General features: G+C 41.5%; 2 protein-coding genes across 2 annotated transcripts; one reads left to right on the top strand and one right to left on the bottom strand.

Moving 5' to 3' along the window:
* The first annotated feature begins 1,623 nt into the window (after window positions 1–1,623).
* tmem130 (transmembrane protein 130) lies at window positions 1,624–7,743 on the top strand. The gene is made up of 8 exons (XM_017418368.2): window positions 1,624–1,781; window positions 1,862–1,944; window positions 2,028–2,196; window positions 2,287–2,432; window positions 3,512–3,596; window positions 3,732–3,934; window positions 5,445–5,551; window positions 7,416–7,743. Exons 1-8 carry the CDS (start codon window positions 1,774–1,776, stop codon window positions 7,554–7,556), a joined length of 942 nt encoding a protein of 313 aa, XP_017273857.1. The 5' UTR covers window positions 1,624–1,773; the 3' UTR covers window positions 7,557–7,743.
* Window positions 7,744–9,015: 1,272 nt separating this feature from the next.
* nptx2b (neuronal pentraxin IIb) lies at window positions 9,016–17,961 on the bottom strand. Its single transcript, XM_017418286.3, has 5 exons — window positions 17,282–17,961; window positions 15,642–15,861; window positions 14,615–14,859; window positions 13,573–13,752; window positions 9,016–11,435 (listed from the first exon to the last, which is right to left on the bottom strand). Exons 1-5 carry the CDS (start codon window positions 17,708–17,710, stop codon window positions 11,205–11,207), a joined length of 1,305 nt encoding a protein of 434 aa, XP_017273775.1. The 5' UTR covers window positions 17,711–17,961; the 3' UTR covers window positions 9,016–11,204.
* Window positions 17,962–18,525: the final 564 nt, after the last annotated feature.

Genomic DNA, 18,525 nt, shown 5'->3' with positions numbered 1-18,525 from the left:
TAGCTTCACTTGCCGCTGGAGTTAATTCCCTGCTGGTCACCAACCGATCATCACGCCACTCCATTTCATCACAGAAGCCCGCATTGTCCTGTCGGGTCTCTTCTATATCCACCAGGAAGGGGTTTAAGCTTACTCTTCGGCTCCTTCCCTCCATTTGCGTTGATACTCCGGTAGCAGTGTCGGCGCCAGTCGCAGCCATCTTGGGAACTTCCAGAAAATTCTTTCGGCCTCCTTCATCCATTTCTTGCCGTTCCCCCCGCCTTTTTCTAGCAGAGCGATCCCGGACGAGCCCCCAGTGTTACCTAATAAGTCTATTTCGGCTCGTCTGCAGGTAACGAGCTCTAAAGGTTCTGCTCCGCTGGCGGCAAAACAAGGAGGAGGCAGATGAAAGCTTGTAGAACTTTTATTCCTCTCTTGGCAAGGCGAATAGCGTACAACCAACTTCACAGCTAGCGTCTCCTGAACTAACTCACCCAGCTCTTCTTCTTCTTCTCCCCCGTTGCTCTCTACCACCCCCTATCGAAAGGCCGGGCCTGTAACAACTTAAATATAAGACACCAAGTCATATTAATTAGGTGCTAAGACTCAATATAATACACTAAGTCATATTTATGAGGTGCTACACTTAATTATGAAATAGTAACTCATAAAAATGAGGTGCTAGGTCTTAGTTATGGGATAGTAAGTCATAATTATGCACAGATGCTGCATCAGTATAGTACCATACCTGATTGTTTTCATGTTGACATGTTGACAAACCAAACCAAACCAAAGTAGATAAATGTGTTCAGTGCTTTTCAGAAAGTGTGAGACTGACATTGTGCTTATATAATCTGAAGTGGGATTTTGATATTTGTGTTTAAAGTTTTCCAGTTGTGGAATAAAAAAATATTGTGTAAGTAATTGTAAAAAAAAAGACTGCTTATTAAAATAACATCTGACCTTTGTTTAAAACATTAAGACGTAGAGCCTTATTCTAAGTCTGAACTGATGAAAAGGTATTATTTGAGAAGAACTGAATAATATAACTCCATTTAAACAATGCATGGTGTAAAGATAAAACTACATCTAATCACACAAACATTATCCAGCCTTTTAAGTGAAGTAAATAAACTTTAAACATGTCCTTGAAATGTAAAAAAGTTTGCTTTTATTGTATCTTTATTTGAGATACTATACCTGCATCTAAACCTTAATAAAATGTCACATTTTCGGTTGAGACATTGTAGTTTGGTTTGTGATTTTTGCAGCAGGAGGTGAACAAACATTCATAGCCTGATGGGGGCGACCTTAACCAGCAGCTGAAAAACCAATATGTTGAATCTTTGCTTTTGACCTGTCTGTCCAACATGTGGGATGCTGCGTTTATTTAAGAGGTAAGTTCTACAAGCTTCTTAACCCAAAGCAAAACCAACACTGTCTCTCAAAAAAAAAAACACAGGAAAAAACAATAGTCCAGTAAACAGACACTCTCTGTCAGTGCTGTTCAGGTGTCTTTATGTGAAATTACCATTTAGATCTTTTTTCTTCCCAATGAACTACAAAAATGTTTTGCTAACAGACGGGCACGCAGACATCCTGGGTCCGAGCCTTCGTCAAAAGCTGCTTGTTTTTCCCTCAGCCGCATGACTGGAGCGCGTGGGGCCAATTTCAAGCTCCTCCAGTCCACATCTACGTGCTCCGATTCGCCGAGATCAGAAGAACCACGTTCTTCCCTCTGATCACACCCATCGGCTCCATCCTCTCTCAGTTCAGACGAGAAAACCAGCAGATATGGACAGGTAACTCAGACACCTGTGGTATTCATTGAACGCTTTATATATGTATATATTTTTAAAAACGTCTGTGCGTCTATTTCCAGAAAACATCCTGCATGGACACCAATGTGTCTTCTGATGGTTTTCCCAGCTGTGTTGGGAACTCCGGGCTCTTTGACAGATTTGGGTGAGTCGCTCGGCACCTATATTCCTTACAAGCAATGTTTCGTGGTACATCTTGGAAACATGTTTATTTCATTTCACCAAAAGATGTTGCAGGGAAGCTGGTTTTCTACCAGATGGAGGGAAACGCTGTGTATGTGAGGAACGCAGGAGAGCTGGCGTCCGACGTTCCCACAGAAACGATGTTCGAACTCTCCAATCCCTGGAGGAATGTCAGCTCTGCAGAGTTCACCTACACCTGGGACTTAGGGAACGGGTACGAGGCTGGCTGGGAGTCAGACACTCTGTAGAGCTCTGGTGTGACTTAGTGTCTCACGCAGCTTCTTTTTTTTTTTCTTTGATGCAGAGAAGTGATACACGGGACAGAACCAGTCGTCCGCTACCATTACCCTGAATCAGGGAACTACACCATGTGGCTGAAAGTTGGAGTGAACGGGACCAAATCTGCACCTCTGATCACCGGAGTCTACTCTACGGACGTTCAAGTCCTCGGTCAGTTGTCTGATACAGTCACATACAGGCAACCTGCTGCAGCTGGATGCCAAAAATGTTTTAATGTGTTGCTTTTTCCCCCCCAGTCTTATCTTATGTCTTGAAACCCATTAAAGGTTTTAAAATACTGACTATGAAGATTCTGCCGTAGAGAATCGCCTCAAAACATGATCATCTTTCAAGCTGAGAAATGATCAGACGCAGCTGCTGTTTGTTGCCCAGGGCGAAATGAAACAGAATTTGTTGCCTTAATATTTGTGAACTCCCCAGGATTTATATATATATATATATATATATATATATATATATATATATATATATATATATATATATCTGCATTATTAGGAACTAAAACAATTAAAAAAATGTTTAAAAAGGAGGGGGAAAAGTGATTCTATAGTTTTACAGATCTCTGGCTGGAAGGTTGGCGTAAACAAAAATGCATACTTTTCAAAAAATGTTGGAAAGATTGGACGCATGTAGAGACTTTTCTTAGATTTTATTTAAAACCGATGACTTTGCTATTATTTTTTGGATGACAGTCTGTTAATGCTCATCAGTTTGGAGTTTGTCCAGATGGACTTCAACTCTGAGACGTTCTCAAACACAGATCTTGACTTTGAACTGGTCCTTCAAAAACTGCTTAACCTCCTCTAACGTTCTTGTTTTCAGAAAGCACCGTTTCTCATCATAAGATGAGCTTAGTCTAAAACTCTGACTCTGGTAATATGCTTGTCTTTAAGGAATGCTAGGTGTTTAATTTAAAAAAAAAAATTTATCTGCAAAACTCAGATGGAGGTATTTTGCAGTCCACACTAAAAAAGTTCCTTGTTTAATCCTTCCTGTTATTAGTGGCTTCACAGATCATTTTCTTCAGTTCGACGAGCATCAACAGTGTCTTTGTTTGCACTTTTTCACGTGATGGAAAAATCCAGCTCTTATCGTTTCCATCTGTTGCTCACAGATATGCTTTATGTACTCTTAAAAGTGTGAAAATTTGATACTTCTTCAGATATCACTTTATGCTGAAACTAATCTTTGAAATCGTTACATGACTAATAACTGGAATGACTTTGCAGATGCCATCAAAAACATTGAACTGAAGGGACCTTCGGATTACAAGGTGTCTCAGGACACCAGTTTGGCTTTTCATGTCGATGGAAGGTAAGATGCATTTGGCTAGTTTGGTTTCTTGTCTGCCAACATATATTTTAGATATTTGACTTTATGAATAAATCCTGTATTTAAATACATTTAGACTTGCTTGGCAAAATGCAGTTTTCCGTTTTGGGTCTTTAGTCCTCCAATGTGGGTGTGCTGGCGTTTCCTCGCAAACTGTGAGCCTGACGGGACAGTGGGCTGCACGCTGGCCATGCTGTATGAAAACACCCTGCAGCTGAACCACACCTTCACCTCTGCTGGGGTCCACTGTCTGGACATCAGTGTCCGCAATGACGTCAGCAAGCTGCAGACCTCCTTCAGCCTTTACGTCAGGAGGAACAGTGAGTGATCGACACGCCAAACACACCCCAAACACCTGAAGTCAAAGATGTTTATATCCGTAGAGAAAGACAAGAAGGCAGAGACTAAAGTGGACAGCTAGGAGAAGAAGAAGGAATGAGTGACTAATGACAACCTTTTACACTCACTGACAAAACAAGTTCAGCACCCAGGAGAAGTAGTAGAATTTATATATAATTCGGATCACATGCAGATCAGAGATGTAAATGATTCGATTTGCAAGGAGCTGGCACCGCTAGAACAAGCACCAGAGGACAAAATGGTGGCATCACAAGAGGAGCAACAGTGTTATCAGATAGTTGCTGATAACATAACACTGGGTTATTGGATAGCGTCCAATGGTAAGTCATAAACAGTGAGTGATGGTCACAAGAAAACAGAGGACTCTTAGACAAATTAGACAGAAATACCGGCAACATTTTGACAGGACTCACGTTCTGAGTTTGTGTAGCTGGGTATTGTTTAATATGGGGTACACTGACATCCTCAGGGGGCACCCACGCATAGTGTGGGGGTGAAATGGTTGAGTGTGTTGTAATTAATTGTGTAAACTGACCCAAAACTCCAACAGCTGAGTCATTCTTCAGCTTCCCAAAGGACAAGAAAGTTGGATGGATGTTTGTTAGTTTAGTTCCTGGTGAAAATTACAACCCAGAGTCTGGAGACTGACTGCAGGTAACATTTTAAAGAGGACCACCTGAAAAACAAACCTTCAACAGAAGAACCACTACCTGTCGGACCGGCACCGGCCGCCTCCTGCTGTCCTGATGTAAAACTCCTTGATGATTGTAGAGCTTGGGGGTTCCCCTTGAGAAATGTGGGACTCGAGTTTCTGACAGCATCCCTCCAGACCAAAACAACAATCATGTTTTCAAAGCAGTACTCTTATTAACAAAACTTGCTTTTTCTTTTGCTTCCATTTCCCCTGATAAACACTGACAGTAACATCCTCAGTATCCTACAGCGGTCTGCCACAGCTGGCTCCGCCTCCTTTTACGTCACCAATCCAGGAGATAACTCCGCCCACACAATCACCCCACTATGGGATTTTAACACAAAAACTCTAAAAAAAAGTCATTAACGTTTTAAATCAGAGAAAGTGTTTTTATGATAGTGTTTAACTTAAAGAAAAACATGAAAACTCTTTTTTTAAATTTTGTCTTTAATATTTAAGTAGTCCCATGCCCGCTCCTGCATGTTGAGGAGTTTGCTCAGGAGATGAATCATATTTGCAGATCAATTAGTTTCTTTCATCCAGACACAAAATGACAAACAGGGTTGTTCACAGGAAATCTTCAAAGACTAAAGGAATACCTTAATATTTTACTTTTCCCATCTTTGATCAGAAACTGCCTTTGGTCTTACAAAGCTCAATTAGAGGAATGAGTTTCATGTCGCAGTTGTTTACAAACTGTCTTTTTTTTTTTGCTTTTCATTGTGATTTTGATGTTTGGACCACACTCACTTTGTAACACAATTTGTCACCTGCAGATCCGGCCCACCTGTTCTTCATCCTGTCATGCGCTGCCGTTCTTGTTGCGACTTTCTCCTTTATTGTAGTCGTCGCCTGTCGTCCTCGTCGCCAAAATCGATTGCAGGTAATCTGTATGAGGAGGTTAGCATGTTGCAAAGTTTTTGCTGGCATTTCCTGGTGTAATGTTTTCTTGTGAACCTTTTATTGATAATCTTTAATACAGTATTCTCATACTGAATGGCATCAATGGCAGAACATTATAACTTATATAATCAAACTGCACATTTTTAACAGAAAAATCAAAATGTAAGAAACCTATATTTTAAAACTTTAAATAACTGTTTTCATGTTTAATGGCTAGATGGCATATGTATTGCAGATGTCTATAATTCAGTTCTTCCTCGTAAAAAAAAAAATTTCAAATATCTATAAGAGATTCATCCTAGTCCACAATCAGCATTTCTGAAACTCCACTCTTTCCAGGACAAATAACAAGTAAGTTCTTCTCACCTTGAATACTAATTACTATTCCAGATAGCATTGTTGTCCTTAGAAGAAATTCACATTTTAGTTATATACATTTTTATTGCTACTCTTGATAATTTTCATTTAGCCTTTTTTACGTGAAATACCATAACACATTCCATATAGACATCTGCAATGACATTGTTCCAGACCATTATTTCAAAAACAATGTCTGAATTAGCTTCTTTTAAGTTATAACATGAATACTGGGTATTCCTAATGTCACTTTACATTGTTTAATTCAAAACTATACTAGAAATATTGGGAATACATTCAATTTTGGTTCTCTAAAATTAATTTTATGACTAGTAATAATCGGATTGTAGATATCGGGTATTAACAATGTTCATTCTGGATAGGAAGAAAGAACAAAACATGGCTCTTTGACCATCTTCCTCCTCCTGCAGAGCTCTCAGATCAACACAAAAAAGCTTCAAATTGGTAAATGAAAATCATTACTACTTTAATGAAGGGAACGAAAAACAAAGTCGAAACTAGAAAACCCCTCAGAATTTCCATTCACCACCAGTTTAAGTTGAGGGGTTGTTTCCACCCACAGAAGGGCAGGAGTATTGCACATAGGCTCAGTTGTTGCTTTGATTTACATCTGAGGCTGAAAGTCCAAAAACACATACATGTGAAAAGTGACATCATTTGTCCTGAAAGAATGACATTCGAGACGTCTGAAATGTTGACTGCAGAGAGGACGAGTGGCGTTCTGAATGGCTCAGATGCACATTTTTGACTTGAAAGAACTGAGTTATGATCCTGAAGTTCCTGTCAAGTCATTATTTGATAAACTGGCTTTGAGTACGAAGTCCAAAGCTGAGGGAACTGAGGGCGGTGGGGGGTCGCAGCACCCCTTTGTGGATAAGAAGAATTAACATTAACAATGAAGAAATAAAAAAAGGAATAAAGGAATGTTATGTATGTTTATAATCCAGTTATATATTTTTTGGAAAATGACATAATTATGGGAGAAAATGAAGTTCCTGTTTGGGAAAGTACAGCTTTTCTCACCCCGATGTAACACACCTATGACTACGTCACACCCAGCAGCCCAACACACTTGTTAATCACAGCGAATTGTGTTTTAAAACTTTATTTCCTGTTGTCTTTTTTAAAAATTTGAGCATCTGCCCTTTTGAAAGTTTCTGCTCATCCCTGCAGTTTAGCATAAACAGTTAGAGTAAAAATATGTGATGACAAAACTTGGTTTCTTTACCCGTAAATTCCACCAGTTATGGTTTACTTATTAGTTTTCTTTGCCTTTTTGTATATTTGTGTCAACAGAGGAGTCCACCTGTGATACAGTACCTTGGCAACAAGTTACATTGCTCAGAAAACTCTCATTGTATATTATAAATTGTATGAAATTACATTTTTGATGAAGCGTTTAATCCAAAACCATTCTAATCGTGACTCATAGATCCTGTATTTGTTTGGCTGATGTCACGTTGCAGGTTGCTGCTTCCAGCAACGCCATGTTTCTGAAGGACCAAGACTCCGAGAGTCAAAGCAAAATCCATTTCAGCTTCTCCGCCGTGGAGAGAGGAGAGAAAGAGCCGCTCATGTTCCAGCAGGGGACCCAGTACTGCTTTTAACCACCACCCTGCTTCCGACTCCACCGTCTGTCTAGATGCTATTACACTGCTGTGTGGCTGGCACAAAAAAAAAGTTAACTTGCATCTCTTTTCTGTCGTTTCCTAAACGTGTAATCTATAACTAATCTGCTTGACCAGGTCCAGCCTGTTGTGGCGTTTATCAGAAATAAAGACGCACTTAAGCCTCGGGGTTAAGTAATGGTTTTGCCACCGGTGTTCAGCAAGAGGCCACATGCTGCAGATGATAATCTATTATTGAGTCACGGTGTTCAGGCTGACATTCAGATGGACTAATGAGAAACTGATGGCTGGAGTGCAGCTCATGTTTAAACGATGAGTCATAATTTATGTAAGCTGTGTGAAAGAATCACAACAGTCCTCTAGTTGTGCTTCTTTCCCCCACATTTACCCATCACTTTTGGGTAAAAGTCATAAAACACTGGGCACAAAACAAGAATCACCTAGGAATCACCACATTTTGTTTGTTATTTTTTTATAATGTTAGTTAACAGCTCAACATCTATGTTTTATAAAAAAAATACCAGAAAGTTGTTGAATGAGTTGTACAATTAATAAGTTAAGCACAGAAAGTGACTTTTTTTAAAATATATCCACTTGTTGACATTTTCAACTGAAGACTTTGAATCAGCTACGCCTCCTACGTAAATCTGGACCAGCTAGAACCCCCCCCAAAACGCCCTCTGGCTACATCTCCAAGTCTGAGTGGTTGATCAAACCATCTGTTTAAACTTATGCTTTAATTTGTTTTCATGGTCTGTGGATTGTGAAAAAAACATACAAGAAAACACTGTGTGGAAAACTGCCCAGAGACACTGCTGATTGACTCTACCATACACAAAAATGGCTATTACTCAGTGAATTTTACAGATATTGAGCTGAAATTTGGTGTGTCCGTAGCAGACAGTCATTCACGACACATACTCTGAGTGCACGACATTGTGCTTAACGTAATTTATAAGGTTTGACCAAAACAGCTATGAATCCATCATTTCTCAACATAGTCTAAAAATCTGGCATGAAAGGCTTCAAGGAATTCTAGGCCTTTAATTCGTTGCCACAATAGAGCCTGTTGGGGGTTTTTCCAAGCCGTTTGTGATTGGCTGGAGGCTTTAAGGAGGGAGTGACGTCACACGTGACCTTGCGGCCTCCTCATCTGTTAAGCGCCGCTAATGCCACCTGTTGCTGGTATTTGATTCGGGCCAACAGAGTCTAAAAATCCCACTCAGCCTGCCTTATTAGCTGCTCATGTCACACCTGTTTCCCCAGCTTAACAGGTACAGGAGACAAGGTGATCTTAAACTGATGTGGAGCTGCCATTAAGCTTAATCAAAGGCCAGCAGATACCAACCAAGAGCTTGGGGTTTACTGCACAGTTGGACCTTAAAGAAAAATACGAAAAGTAAATCTGACAAATGAAACAGTTATAAATTGTTTTGGTTTTTTTGCAACAGTTATTTTCTTTATTTTCTTCCATTTTACATATTGGCAAAAACAAATCCTTTTTTTTTCATCATGTAGAAAATATTTAATGGCACTTAAGCATTTAGAGGAAGGCCACAAGACGAGATGGGCTATGTCTAACAGGGTACTTGAGCTGAAAACACTTAGAACGTTGGAAAACCTACAACTCCACTGAAAAACAAGAGGAAAAAAACACCACAACAAAACAGGAAGTTATGCAAAACAATTAATTTACATCCAAATACATGTTTGTTACATTTTCTCAAATCTTAATTAGACAACCCACAGCGACGGTATTACAAACAGAAATTAATATTTTCCCAACATAACTGAACATTTGTGGTTTAAAAGAAAAAAGGCCAGAAAGAAAGCACTGAGAGTAACGGCTGTGTGTATGTTTCCCAGATGATCTACCTATCAGCTGATGCCACATAACAGAATGAGTTCCTCGTAGTATTTTTGCCACTTTAATCCATTTAAAAAGACTGAACATGTCAGGATCAGAGGTTTGATTGATCGTGTCTCTAAGCCCATTCATTAGTTAAAGAAAAAGACATTACATTTAGCCGGGCTTTGAGCTTTACCACTCACTCCCACACAGCCTAATAGAAGCGGAGCATTGGCCTGTTTGTGGAGTTTGAACGGAGGGAGGGCGAATCTTGTGAAGGAGGTCATGCCTTCACACTAATCTCTTTGGGGGATCTTTGGCTCATGTGCTGAAGAAGTAAAACATGTTAAAAGGATATTCTGGCCGTTCTGAAGTGGGAAGAAACAGCATCTTATTTGTGGGAAATAGCTCTACGTATGACCTCCGTTTGGAGAAACGGTGCTTCATTCTGACCAAACCAGTGTGCTAACAGCTAAGACCAAAGTCGACTGACACCACCTTATAACAGCTCCAATCTTATTCATGTAAGCACTATTTTATAAACCTTTACACTGCTGTCAATCTTGTGTCGACAAGCCAGAGTTTATCCCATTGGGGCCATTTTCAAAACAACTCCAATCTCTAAAGCATGAAAGCAGTTCAAACACTAATATTTAAACCTGAATGTCAAGAAACCCCAAGGCACTCTATTCCTAAAATAGTTAAAGCATGTTTATTTTCCATGGCGCATTCCTTTACAATCGAACGGGTGATGTGGTAGTGTTGACGAGCGGGGAGGGGAGGAGGAGCCTCCTCTTAAATGGAGAGCAAAGTGGGAGGAGGAGTCACCTTAAATCAGGGAGGACCTATCAGCGCCAACTACGTTCATGGTATCATTTAACAGCTGTCAACTTGATCATGCAAAAATCCAAGAAATCGACTACTGTTTAACACTAAGTCTGTAATTTCTCATGCTCAGCTGATTTACTGACTTTATTTGTCCCATTTGGATCTTGTTTACATCAGCTATATGCTTTAGCCGCTGGATCTGAGCAAAGCATTCGACTGATGACCCGGCTAATGCGCCACTTTAAATGGAGTACAAACCACGGCAACCCAAACAGCCTCTTTGTGACCCGGGCTGCAAATGGTGCGTGGCCAATAACTCCAGTGCTCCTATGGCGGTCTATTTCTTTGATCTTTGATTAAATTCTGACAAGGAAATAAAGGCATTTTAACCATGTTAGGGAGAGAGAGCCCTGGAGTTTCTTTACATTCAAGTTTGTGCTTTTACCATCCTAAGAACACCTCGTTTGGACTCATATTAACCCCCAAGAAGCGCTCTTACACAGGCTTCGTTTGCAGCATATTATTCAAACATTTACAACACCATCAGTTTCTCCTTAAATGGTCAGCTTGGCAGAAATAATATGACATTCCTGCTGGAACTGAACCCTGGCGGCACCAGATTTGTTACCACTCGCTGATGCTGCTGCTATTTGCCCTTGCAAAATGAATTCAATACAAATAACTGTGTAATGCAGAACTGACAGCACTGTACAGGTCGATGAAATAGTATTTGCATCAACCATAATGAAATCATGACGGACAGGATTTTTAAAATTCCACTTGTTCACAAAAAAAAAAAAAAAAAGTAGAAGCACAATCACAATCTTTCTATGAAATCCACAATGACCTCACAGTAAGAGCGGCCAGACATGTTTTTTTTTTTTTTTGGAAAAATGCTGAATCACTGAAGACAGCAGCTAATGAAACGAGAGGTAAACAGATGATGAGTTTCAGAAATTGGACAGCCGCTCCTGACACATCTCCAAGGGGCGTTTGAAAGCTCCCCTCCCGAAGACCTCCACGTTGCTCGGTAGCCAGGAGATCACGTTCCCGGGGAGGTAGGTGCTGCAGTTTGCCATGGACTGGATCTCGGTCTGCTTCAGCACACGGTCCCAGATGTTCACCTGACTCAGCTCGCCCACAAAGGCTTGACCGGCATCGAAGCGCCCACCTACCACATCCTGTGAGAACCACAAACAGCGCCGCGCGTACATTTAGCAACAGCATCATCAACAGTAATAATCACTACTAGGTGGAGGAGGAAGTCAGAGGAAAAAAAAAGTCATTTTACTCTCCTCCAGTTGAATGAATGAGTCAGATTTTACACTATTCTTTCAATTTCTTCACTTGTCTCATGAGACACGACATTCCTAGTTCGGTGACTGAAATTATAAACTTTATTCTATTTTGTTATTTTAAAAAAGAACTTCAATTTTTTTTGTGACAGACTACTTCTTTTTGTGAGAAAAGCAGCAGCCACCTCCTGATGGGTATTAGAAAGAAACTAATCCACTTCCACATTACCATAATGTTTAAGCCGTGTAATCCCCCTCAGTCTGGAACATTTGCATTCTTCTGCCTTCCTGCTTTGATGCAACACAAGCGCTACCTCAGAAGAATCTTGGAGAAATTTACGGCATGATGAGCAAAGGTTCGGGTCCACCTTTAAACTAACCGCCGTAATATGTTGCGTGTTTCATTTTGCTTTGAAATCGCAGACATGAAGATTTTCATGAACGGACGTTTTCCCAAAGTGAAAGCACAAAACTACACAACTTGACATTTTCTTCATGTTTTTGCACAAACAAGGTTCTAAAACCTTGCCAGCAGCTTTGGGAGGTTTCAGCTTGTGTTATGTGCTTTGTCTATAAACAAAGGACACGTGGACGTCTTTGTGATATTTGCTCGATTTAAAACGATTTGGTTGAGCTCGTTCGCTCGCTGTAGTGCAGCTGACAGCTAAACAGGGTGGAAAATAAGTTTTCTGGTCGTACAAAAGCTTACATCCACTGTAAGTCTTAATAAATTTGGTCTTTTAATGACGCGTTCGAAGCGCTCCTTTTCCAGGGTGGGACGATTATATGAAATACAACTTCCACGATTTTTTAAAATTAACAACTCGGTTGACAAAATTGAGTTTATTGTAGATTTTCTCTTAAGCACACGCAAAATGATGCAAACACGCTCAAATTCATCAACCTAAATCATTGAATAAGTGGTGCCGAATGCTCTATTATGTTTTTAACTTGACAAGACCAAGGCCTATTTACATCCCCTTAGTGATCATGACCGACTGCAGCTGGGAGCATGAAAAGGATTTGTTTGACAGCACTCGTTGGACCGACCAATACTCAGAGCAACAGGGAACATCCAAGGGAGTTTTCTCGGATGTTCAGGAACGACACAGAAACCACAGCGGCTCGAGCCTGCCATGAATATCAGAGTCAGACCTGAGCACGCTTGTACCAGCTATCAAGTACAGAGGTGGTAGCATCATGCTGTGGCACTGGAGCATTGCACCAAGTGAATGGAATAAAGAATTAGGAATTATTTATCTGTGTCTCAAACCAACAGCTAAATGGTTGAAACTTGGACCCAGCTGGGGTTCCAACAGGACGGAGATCCCAAACACAACAGAACTGGGTTCTGATTGGATAAAACTGCTAACATTAAGCTTCTGGACTGGCCCTTCCCAAAGCTCCGATCTTAACCATATTGAAACTTTGAGGACTTTGCTCATAGCCTGGGTCCGTGTCGGGAAACCCACCAGCCTAAATGAACTCTAATTCTGCCAAATATTAGCCAGAGTTATACCAGTTCATGTGAACAAAAAGTGTGTGGTCGAGGTAACTCACTAAGGGACATTTAACCAAATATTAATGGGAGGTGTTTGTATATATACTTTAGCCTGTATGGATTAGAAAAAAATCCATAAAAAATTCAAACATGTGTGTCCAGTTCTTGTTTGTAAAACCCACCAAAGTTGTATGTTGTATAATGGAAAAAAAAGAGCTCTTCAAACGCTTGTTGTTTTTAAATGTGCTCATCATGAAATCGACTTCTCATTTCCTCCTTCATTTTGCGAAGAAGCCTATTTAGCCACTCGGCCTATTAACAGAACAACTTGACATTACACTTTAGGCTAATGTGAACCTGTTGCACCAGACAGATGATTATGTGGATGCTATTATGCTGTCTTTCTGAAGCACAGAAATCCTCGGGAAAGTGGCTCTTCTGTCTTTTTTTAAAATCACATTAAAAGAGCTGGAGTAACGGTACACACGCTGTTTGACTTTTTTTTGTTTTGTTTTGTTTTACCTGCTCCTGGCCCAGGATGATGACTCCTCCAGGTTTGATGGGATGCCATGCTGCGAGATTGTCCCCGGTTCCCAGTTTCTCCCCGTCCTGATAAGCGTCCCACTGGCCATCCCGGGTGGTCCAGGAGATGCAGATGTGGTGCCACTTACCGTCGCGCACCTCCAGTGGCAGCTGTGCAACCTGCAGCCAAAGTCCACGTCACTCTGAGATCGCACGTATGGGATTCTTTTATTGAGTCAATACTGATCACACTGTTTTCCTGACTTTTATGTGGGTTTTTTTTTTAGTCTAACTACTTCCGTTCTGTTTTAGCCATTCATATATCAAAACATTCAGCTCATTCTATGACTTTATTTTATTTTTTAGCTACTTTTGGCTAGACTTTTGAAACATTTAGTTTTTAGCTACTGTCCTGCTACTTTGAGCTTTTAGCTAGCCTTTTGCTACTTTTAGCTTTTAGCTACCATTCGGCTACTTCTACCTTTTAGCTAGCTTTTTTTGTGTGCTTTAGCTAGTGTTTTGCTACTTTTACCCTTTAGCTAAACTTCTGATACTTTTAGCTGATCTTCTGCACCTTTTAGCTTTGAGCTGGCCTTTTGCTACTTGTAGCTTTCCGCTACTGTTCCATTATGTTTAGCTTTTAGCTCACCTTATGTGTTCTTTTAGCTAGTATTTTGCTGCTTTCTAGCTTTTAGCTAGACTTTTGATACTTTTAGCATTTAGCTACTGTTGTGCTTTTATAGCTTAGCCTTTTGCTGCTTTTAGCTTTTAGCTACTGCTCTGCTATTGCCCTTTTGAGCGCTTTTAGCTAGTATTTGCTACATTGAGCTTTTAACTAGCCTTTTTCTACATTTAACTAGTTCTCTGCTTCTTTTGGTTTTAACAAACGAGTTTCAGTTTCTTCAGCACATTTCTGTTAAGTCTTTCAGCATTTATACTGTATTTTTTTTTAAATGTCAATTCCTTTTTTAAATTATTATTATTATAATTATTGCACAAATAATTAGCTTATAAAACCAAGCACAGCACTCTAATAACTCACCTTGTCGTTGATGAGCAGCTCTATTGGGTTATTACCCCACTCTATCAGCACAATCTCGTTTGCTTGCCCCGGCACGCCATAGGAGAATGGCGTTCCGATACCCGGGCTGGCGCCGGACTTGATCCACATGCAGAGGGTGAAGGCGTACATCTCCGGCAGGCTCTTGGTGATGCGGCCGTACAGGTAGTTGGTCCGCTGGGGGAGGGACAGCTTAAACTGCTCGGGGGACTTGAAGTCTCCTCCTCCTGACATAAAAAACAATATAAAAGAAATGAGCTCGGAGTAGAAGAAATCACCCTGTATGTCCAGGAAACACTGGTAAGAACTGCATTTTACAAACAGAGAAAGGTTTGTGTGGCTGTCTGTTAGCAAAATATCTCATGAACCACTGAATGGATTTTCACAAAATGCTCAGAATGTAATCATTTGATATATATCTACAACTGATTACCTTTTAGAATAAACCCAATTTAAGATGGCCGCAAAAGCTAAGCAACTTTAGCAAACACAAAAACGGCTCTAACTCAGCCAGTTTAACAGATACTGAGCTCAAATTTGGCGTTGTAGTAGCTGAGATTGAACCCTAACAAATACTTTGACATTACTACGCACAGTGTAGGATATTTGCTTAAAATTTAGCCTTTAAGTGTTCGAGTCAACCATGTTTTTGTCTGTTAACAAAATACCTCATGAACCAGTGGACGGATTTTATTGAAACTTTCAGGAAGTTGTGATTGGCTATAGCTACACAGCAGGTTAACCTTTAGAGTTGATGGATGGCTGCTAGATCTAATCGACTTTAGCCGACACAAAAATGGGTATAACTCACTCTCATTTTAGTGATACTGAGCTAAAATGTTGGCGTAGTAGTTGTTGCTTCATTGCTGTTTTACAGCATCCAAACTTTCTCTTTTCCTCTGTGCCACAATTTTTTTTTTCAGATTATTCCCCACAGCTCCCAAGTTTATTCCATTTGTCCCACAGCCGAGGCGAGGGACACGGCTGTTCTCCCGCTGCGGGTGTTTACCTTTCTCCAGCTCATTGATCCGCTCCACCAGGGCGTTCAGCGTGCTCTCCGTCTTCAGCCTGTAGGCCGCCGTGGTGTTGAACAGCTGGCTCTTTTCCTCCTCCAGGCTGCTGACTTTCTTCAGGAGCTGCTTCTCCAGCTCCCCGAGCCGACGCTGCAGCAGGTCGCGGAGCTCACTGGGGAAGGAGGTCCCGGATATGTTGGCCCTCATCTGCTGTTGCTGTGCGGGAGGACAGACAGGAGCTCGTGAGGGTTTCAAGCTGATGCCTTACATCACAGTTTAACAATATCTGACTCGACAGGCTGATGACTTTTCCAATGATTTACCAATATGATTGACCTATGCTTTTGGTAGCGCGGGTTAGTCACATCACCACACGACAATGATGTCATCAGTCCCGTCATGACATCACATTAATGTCATAATGTGATGACACACTTGGCGACAGTTTACTGTGCTTCGAGTTTAATGTTTTTGTATGCATTTGGATGGCTATAGCTCAGTCTCCTTCACAGATATTGAGCTAAAATTTGCTTTAGCAGTAGCTGAGAGCCATTCCCAAATAATACTTGTGGGAATTTTTTACAAATTGAGCAAAATTTTTGTTGAAAACTTTGGCAATAACTCTTGGACGCAAACTTGTCTGTCTGTTAGCAAAATATCTCATAAACCGCTGAATTATTATTTTTTTGAAACACTCACAAGTAATCACTGAATGCACATCTACACCACATTAACTTTCGGAATCGGTCGGATTCAAGATGGCTGCTGCATCTAATCCGCTTTGGCAAACACTCAAAAGGTTACGATTCGGTCAGTGTTACAGATATTGAGCTGAAATTTGCTGCACCAGTAGCTGGAAGCGTTCTCCAATATGTGCTCCAAGTACTACACGTCGCTCAAGATCTTTGTTTAAAACTTTGGCATTAACTACTGGGGTAAACGTAGTCTGTCTGTTAGCAAAATATCTCCTGAACCACTGAATGGATTTCAGCGAAACTCTCAGAAAACAATATTTCAATATCCATCAACAACGGATTAGCTTTTGGAGTCAACTCAACTCAAGGTGGCCACCACAGCTGATCGAACTCAGAGAACACAAAAACGACTATGACTCGGTCACTTTTGCATGTATTGAACTAAAACGTGGTGTGGTAGTAGCTGAGTGTCATTCCAAACGCATATTCTGGGCGCTGACAGATCGCGCGAGATCTAGCAATTTCATTTGAGATCTTGCATTGCCAGTTTTCAAGATTTGGCCAAAACGGTTTTACTTTCGTCATTTCCTGTCACATAAGAAAACCCTAATTTAAAACTGCAGCCTGAAAGGACCTAATTTAAGATAAGATGGGGAAAATAACATGAAGTGAAGAACTATTATTAACTGTGTCTAAGAAGGAGAGTTCACCCGACCTGTTGAATGCAAAAGAACAAAACACAAAAGTACCCTGATTGAACTAAGCTGACTAATTATGCAAACGGATAGCTTTTCTTGAGCTATATGGTGATAAACAAGCCCTGAGCAGGGACTCAACACTTAGCCCTGATCCTGAAAATCCGTTCCCAGAATCACACTCTGCTTTTACGCGCGGCGCCGCGTTCCGATTCAGCTTCGGGAGCAGCGTGGCGGGCCCCTTACCTCCAGGTTCTCCAGCCGCTCCTTGAGCCCCTGCATGGTTTTCCCCAGGCTGTCAATGGAGTCGTTCGGATCCGTGGGAACGTCCCCCATCGTGTTCTGCTTCTCCTTCCCCCACGACGCACCTTTGTTCCCGTACTTCCTGTCGCTGGTGGCCGAGGCGCACAGGGACAGCTTGGTGGTCAGCTCGGTGATGGTGCTCAGCTGCTTGGAGATGGTCTCCTTCTGCTGCACGATCGTCTCCCGGAGCTGCATGACGGTATTCCTTAGCTCCTCTTCTTGACCCCCGACGTTGAGGTCCGGCAGTAACGTCACGGGGCAGCTGGCGTCGCCGCTGATGGGTATCGCCCGGCAGATGTAGCGCTTCCCGTCATCCGGCTGGCCGCGGCCAAGCGCGCAGAGACACAGGAGTCCGCACAGGAGGGGGAGCATGTCTGCGACGTTCGGCGGGCGAGCTGAACCCTGACCTCCCAACCCTCTTCGGCTCAGTGCGTAAAAGTGTCTCCCGAGCAGGTCCCCCGGCTCTCCTGAGATAGGCACGCTGCCTCACGGTTGTGCCATGTCGACCAGGAAGCAAAGAATGAGACAATCCGATCAAGTGTGAGTCTGTCACCGTAAAGCCCGTTAAGGCTGCGTGTTCTAACGGCGACTATTTCTGGCGCGGAGAGCGCGCGCACCGTGGTGCTGAACAGACAGCTCCGCTTCGCCAAAGCGGATTACCAAAAAGGTGTCTGTGGAGGCGCGCTGATTGGCTGCCGAGGGCTGGCGTCACGGAGCGGTTGGCTCCAACAATTGTTTGTTTGCTTGTTTGGAAAGTTAGCCGGTGAGACAGCACTTCATTTTACAGAACATTAGCTGGGAAAAGGTAGAAGAGTGTCGGGAAAACAGCTGAACTTTCAATGTTAGCTGAATCATTTTTTTTTAGAAAGAGAGGAGATATGACAGCATATGAGACACATAAGGAGACAAGAAAGCGTCAGAAGAAACAACAGAACGAGAAAAGAATCATTTTGCAGTGAGAACTGAATGACTGCTGAAGACTAGCTACAAGCCAAAAGTAGCTAGTTAATATTAGCAAGACACTAGAGGCATAAGGTGAACTAGAAGCTAAAAGTAGCAAAATATCAGCTAAAAGCTGAAAATATGGTAAAATAGTATCTAGAAGCTAAAAGTAACCAAATGCTGACTAAACGTAGCAAAACACTAGCTAAAGGCAGCAAGACATAAACTAGAAGCTAAAAGTAGTA

The sequence above is a fragment of the Kryptolebias marmoratus genome, linkage group LG17, assembly GCF_001649575.2.
Source record: "Kryptolebias marmoratus isolate JLee-2015 linkage group LG17, ASM164957v2, whole genome shotgun sequence".
Classification (NCBI taxonomy): Eukaryota; Metazoa; Chordata; class Actinopteri; order Cyprinodontiformes; family Rivulidae; genus Kryptolebias; species Kryptolebias marmoratus.
The sequence above is the reverse complement of the archived record's forward strand: the minus strand, read 5'-3'. Positions and strand labels throughout refer to the sequence as shown.